The sequence below is a fragment of the Melanerpes formicivorus genome, unplaced genomic scaffold, assembly GCF_026170545.1.
Source record: "Melanerpes formicivorus ecotype bairdi unplaced genomic scaffold, bMelFor1.0.p_v2 SCAF_72, whole genome shotgun sequence".
Classification (NCBI taxonomy): domain Eukaryota; kingdom Metazoa; phylum Chordata; class Aves; order Piciformes; family Picidae; genus Melanerpes; species Melanerpes formicivorus.
The window spans coordinates 40,879-46,881 of NW_027142424.1; the positions used below are offsets into that span (position 1 = coordinate 40,879).

Below are 6,003 nucleotides of genomic sequence, written 5' to 3' on the forward strand. Positions count from 1 at the left end.
GGGAGCAGCCAGCCCCGCGAAAGAAAGGCACGGCCACGGGAAAAAGAACCCCTCCTCCCGCAGCCCCCGCAGCCCCCGCCCGGCCCCTACCTACGGCAGGAGGATGCTGCAACTCTCATTAAATTTTAATGCCGAGAATGCGGACCAGTCACCTTCCCCCCCCACCCCCCCCCACCCCCCGACGGCCCCCCCCGCAGCCCTGCACCCCGCTGCCCCTCACCCCTCCACCTCTCCTCCTCCTGCAGTAGACCCCCAGGGACACACACACCCCCCTACCCCCACCCCTCTGCAGCCAGCTACTGCAAAGGCTGCTGTCACCCCCCCACCATCACACACCCACCACCACCACCCCCCCTTCACGATACCATCACCCTCCCCTGCCAGGATATTGGTCCACCCTGGGGGCACTGTGCCGAGGTACCCTTGGGGAGGGAGGATGCTGCCCCCCCCGTCCCCCCACCCGGAGCCATCTGGGGTGTTGTGGGCACCTCATACCCACAGGATCCAAAATAAATCCCCCCCCCACCCCCACCCCCCCAGTTTATTCTCATTCCCTGGTAGGAGTCCCAAGAGGCTCCCAGGAGCCGCGGGGAGCAGTGTGGGGGTGGCGCAAGGCACATGGGGCAGGGACTTTGGGACGTGGAGGGCAAGGATCCAGCCCTGCTGGGGGGACTCAAAGGGATGGCAGAGAGCCCAGCAGTACCCCGCGGGGCTGACCCCCATCCCGAGGGCCAGGGGGCTGAGCCGGGGGGAGGTGGGGGCGGGGGGGAGCCCTGCGCAGCGCTTTGCAGCTGCTGGACTCTGGCATTGTTCTCCGGATCCCCACCAGATCCCCTGGGGACCTGCTGCTTCCACTGCCAGCTGCCCACCAGGCCTGGCCATGTGCTGGCCCCATTCCTGGCCCCCCAAGTCCATGTGTGTGTGTGTCCCTCCCCCCCCGAAGGCTCCAGAGCTGAGGGGGGTGGGGGAAGGTAGGTGGCCCAGGACTGGAGTCCCCACCAGGTGTGTGTCCATGGAGGGGGTTGGGAAGCTCCCCTCCCCCCTGTGTGGCTGGCTGGTGGCCCCCCTTGGATTTGCCCTGGTTGGGGAGGGGGGGACACAGCAGGGTTTCACTCAGCCCACCCCCAAAACGTTTTGTTTCCTCTTCTATTCTGCATTTTTAATTGGGGATGTCCTTGGAGACAACCCCTTCCTGGGCACCCAGGGGCTCCAGTGGTGCTCCTTCTGCTGCAAATGTCACCAGCACCAGGGCATTTCCATCACCTTTTCTCCAGAGCCCCTCTGAAACGAGAAGTTTTGTCCAAACCAGCCCTGCCCTGCCCCATTTCCAGCTTCAATTCACTGCTGCTTTCTCAGGAGCTGAAGAAGGTGGTTCAGCAAGAGCCTCTGGTGGCTTCTTGCAGCCTCAAAGCTTGCCCACGGCCACAGCCCTGTGCCAGGCAGGTAGGGAAAATTCAGGACTGAGAGCCTGAGCTGTCACCTCGCTGCCCTGGGGCCAGGACACAGCTTGGCATGGTCCCTGCACTGCTGAGGGCTGGGGGCTTGGCTGACCCTGCCCTGGGCAAGGGCTGGGGGGAAGTTCAGGGCCGGCATGGGTGCAGAGGTGATGGGTGCAGGGGTAATGGGTGCAGGGTGGGTTGGTACAGGGATGGGTGCAGGGATGGGTGCAGGGTGGGTTGGTACAGGGATGGGTGCAGGGATAGGTGCAGGGATAGGTGCAGGATGGATTGGTACAGAGATGGGTGCAGGGATGGGTGCAGGGATAGGTGCAGGATGGATTGGTACAGGGATAGGTGCAGGGATAGGTGCAGGGATAGGTGCAGGATGGATTGGTACAGGGATAGGTGCAGGGATAGGTGCAGGATGGATTGGTACAGAGATGGGTGCAGGGATGGGTGCAGGGATAGGTGCCCAGCCTGCAGCTGCAGCTCGCTGGATCCTGCAGCTCCTTCCAGCTCTGGCACAAGGCCACACACTGTCCTCCTCACCTTGCTGGAGCTGCAGCATGGCCCTGGGGAGCTGATGGCAGAGCAGATGGGGTCTGCAGGGTGGGGGGCCTGTGGGGGGCCTGCAAAGCCCCCCAGCTGGCAGCCAGGCTGGCACAGGGACAGGATGGCCACAGGTCTTGCTGGTGGGATGTCCAGGGATGTGCATGGGCTGCACTGCTGCTCTTGCTGCCTCAGCACCTGCATCTGCTGCCCTGCACTGATCCTGACCGCTGTGCCCTGGCCCCTGGTCCCACAGCTCCTTGAGGGGCTGCCAGTGGGGCCATCACCCCACAGTGCAGCTCCAAACATGAGCTGGGCAGGGACAGGGACACAAAACCACAGACTGGTTTGGGTGGCAAGGGACCTCTAAAGCCTCCTGCAGTCAGCAGGGACATCTGCAGCTAGAGCAGGGTGCTCACAGCCCTGAACAACCTGACCTGGAATGCTTCCAGGGATGGGACACTTCCCATCCCCTGTGGGCAACCCGGGCCAGGCTTTCACCCACCTCAGTGCCCAACATTTCTTCCTTCCTCTCAGTTTGAATCTTCCTCATTTGGTTTAAACCCTCACCCCTTGTCCTGCGTACCAGCAGGCCCTGCTCACAGTTCTGTCCCCAGCTTTCTTACAGCCCCTCTAAGTACTGGAAGGCTGCAAGAAGATCATAGGACCACAGCTCACAGGATGCCAGGGGTTGCAAGGGAACTCTGAAGATCATCGAGTCCAACCCCCCTGCCAGAGCAGGACCACAGAACCTAGCACAGGTCACACAGGAACACACCCAGATGGGGCTGGGAAGTCTCCAGGGAAGGGGACTCCACAACAAGGCCTCCCGATGTGGATGCCTGTGCTGGCTGTGGGAGCAGAGAAGGACACCCACTCCCCTCCCCCCTTCCCCCTTTTCCCCCCTTCCCCTTGCAGAGCCCCAGCCCTGCCCTCGAGCATCCCCCACGGCACCCCCTCCCCAACTGCCACGGTGCCACCTGGGACAACTGAGCCTTTATTGAGCTTTGTCCCTGCCGTCCCGCGGGAGAGACGGCGCCCAGGGCTGGCGTGGCGGCTGCGGCGCCGGTGGTCACTGCTGCACCCTGCGGATGGACTGGACCTGGCCCGTCTGCGCGTGGGACCCCCACTCCCGAACGTGCTTGTACTCGCCCGTGGGGCTGTCGCTCTCCAGGAGGTACTGGAAGCCGCGGTAGCCCGGGGTACTGGGAGCAGACCCACCTGCGACAGAGCAGAGAGCGCCGCTGGCCGTGGGGCTGGCAGCGCCACCCGTGCTGCGGGCAGGGCAGCCGGCACAGCTCCGCGCAGCGCCCCCGGGGCCGGGGCCTAGGGGTACTCACGCTCCGGAGCAGACGAGGAAGGAGCCCACGGAGCTGCTGCCCCAGCCCAGGGCGGGCAGCGAGGGGCAGTCGTCGCTTAGCTCCCCCCGCTTGCCCTGGAAGTTCTCCTGCTCGAAGAGCATCAGCCTGCTGTGCCCGTGGTCCTGCCGCCGAGATGGGCATCACGTCGGCACGGCCGCCCCGGCCAGCGGCTGGGGGTAGGCTCTGGGGAGCAGCCTGGGGGTGGGCTCTGGCGGGTGGGGGGACTGGCCCCGTGTGGGGGTGGCCAGGGCGGGGGCACTCACGGCGCAGGCGATGGGGCGGAAGGAGCACATCCTCTCCACGTGGTAGGCGTTGCTGCCACTCCACGCCTCCCAGCACGGGTACTCGCCGCGTTCCAGCACGAACTGCTGCCCCTGGAAGCCGCTGTGCTCGAAGCCTGCCCATCTGCCGGGGGTGGGAAGGGCGGCTGAGACCCCCGCGCTGCCCACCAACCTGCTCACACCCAGGGCAGAGCCCCCTGCACCCCGCTGGAGGTGAGTCTGTTCCTTGGAGGAGGCAGCCCCGTGGCTTGGGTGGCACTGGAGACCTCCATCCTCCAACTCCTTTCTATCTACGGGGTCCCACAGCGCCCCACCCCCCTCCCCTCCCCCCGCCACCCCCACTCACGCCCCACTCTCGATCTTGCAGGAGCGGACGGTGCTGAAGCCGTGCTCGGGGGTGCTGTAGCAGTCGGCAGTGAACTCGTGCTTCTTGCCCTGGAAGAAAGCCTCATCCCACACCACGATCTGGGGAGGACAGAGGGAGTCAGGGGCCTCCACGGGGGCAGAGACCCCCAGCAGGGACTGCAGCCCCATAGCTGGGTGCCCCCAGGGCTGAGGATGCCTCCCTGGCACTGCCCAGGCTCTCGTACCTTCCAGAGACCAGAGGATCTCTTGCAGCGCTGGCTCATGGTGGCTCTGCCAGGGCACAAGGGAATAGGACCATAAAAACCAGTCCCAGGGCTGGGAAAAGCCCAGGACTGGGCTTTGAAAGCTTGGCCAGAACCACCAGCCCTGCACACCGGGGATTTGGCCCTCCCCTGGGATCCCAACATCCTGGGACCAGGCTTCAGGCCATGGGTTGCAGGCAGGTGGAGCAGGAGCCTGCAGCCACCTGCACTGCTCTCCAAGGCTTGCTCTGGCCTCTGCCCAGGTGATAACACCCTCAGGAGCCCACATACATCCCTTTGCCAGTGGCATGGGAGGCAGTCATGGGGTTGATCCATGCTGGAGCTGGCACAGAGGGTGGGCTGGGGCTCTCCCACTGCACCCAGTGCTTTCCCAAGCCCCTCCAGATCATGAAGAGCAGACCATGATCCAGATCCAGACCATGAAGAGCAGCAGGTGCCTGGCACGGTACCCATGTCCCTGACAGCCACCATGGCAGCCTGGCACAGCACTGCAGCAGAGTGACTGTGTTGCCTGCCTATGCACGAGGCTGCCCATGCCTCCTCCTGCTGCTGCAGGCATCCCCCTGAGCCAAAGCCCTTGTGCAGGCAGCCCCAGGGCCCACAGCCCTGTGCAGGTTCCCAGACACGCTCACCATGCCTGGGCAGGGCCAGCACTGTGCCAGAAACACTGCAGAGGTGGCCACATGCCCACGCTGAGCAGCAGCACCCAGCCCTGCCACCACCACCACCACCACCCCCACCCCCGATTCCCCTTCCTCTGTCCCCTTCCCAGCCCACCCCCAGCAGCTGCCCTTGTCCTGTGCCCTGGCTGCCGAGTCCTGCACCCCCCAGCCGTGCCAGCCAGTGGCACCAGCTCATCCTCCACGTGTGCCCACGGCAGCTAGGCTCTCAGGAGCCAGGCACGGGAGCTGGAGGGGTGGGTGGCGCCAGGCTCCTGCGCTTACCTGGGGTGAGGTGCCGGAGCCCGGGGAGGTGACATGGCCGGCTGCCCTCCCGCCGGGTTTTTATAGGCTCCAGATCGAGCCCGAGCCCCGGGGAGCGTCCCTCAAACCCCTAACTCAGCAGATGGAGGGAGGAGGGACCGGCTAGAACAAAGCCACCAGGCAGAGAAGCTGCAGAGCGGGGACACCGCAGCTCCCGCTCCCCCGACCCACCAGGCAGGGGCTCTGACCCCCGCCCCCCCGGCTCTGAGCGCGGGCATCGCCCCTGGGGTCTGCCAACCCTCCTGTCTGACCTGGGGCTGGGCTGAGACCGTGCCCCCAGCCCGGGGGGGCTCTGGCAGTGCTCCTCCTGTCCCATTCCTTCCTGGGAGGTGGTGGAGTCTCCATCTCTGGAGACATTCGAAACCCACTTGGATGTGTTCCTGTGTGACCTGCTCTAGGTGGATCCCTCTGGGCAGAGGGGTTGGACTCGATGATCTCCAGAGGTCCCTTCCAACCACCACCACCCTGCTGTGGTGCTATGGTTTTTGGAGAGCAGGAGGGAAGATGCATCTGCTCACCACAGCGCTCGCTCTCCCTGCCCAGGCAGAGCAGAGCAGCTCTCCCTGGGCAGCTCTTCTGCAGGCTGAGCACACAGCAGCCACCTGGCACAGAACAATCAGGGGCTGGGGGAGAAAGCAAGCAAGAGACAGGTTTGTAAAGGCCTTGGAGGGGCTCAGGATGGAGATCAGTCCTGAAGGAACGCTGCAGCATCCTTCAGCATCTGTGCAGAAGGACCTGGAAAGACCCTGCTGCATCCAGGA

At 64.8% G+C, this 6,003-nt stretch overlaps 1 protein-coding gene across 1 annotated transcript; it reads right to left on the reverse strand.

Moving 5' to 3' along the window:
- Nucleotides 1-1,405: 1,405 nt before the first annotated feature.
- Nucleotides 1,406-5,630, reverse strand: CRYBA4 (crystallin beta A4). The gene is made up of 7 exons (XM_068163262.1): nucleotides 5,494-5,630; nucleotides 4,221-4,266; nucleotides 3,977-4,095; nucleotides 3,613-3,754; nucleotides 3,329-3,471; nucleotides 3,006-3,209; nucleotides 1,406-1,430 (listed from the first exon to the last, which is right to left on the reverse strand). Exons 1-7 carry the CDS (start codon nucleotides 5,556-5,558, stop codon nucleotides 1,406-1,408), a joined length of 744 nt encoding a protein of 247 aa, XP_068019363.1. The 5' UTR covers nucleotides 5,559-5,630.
- Nucleotides 5,631-6,003: the final 373 nt, after the last annotated feature.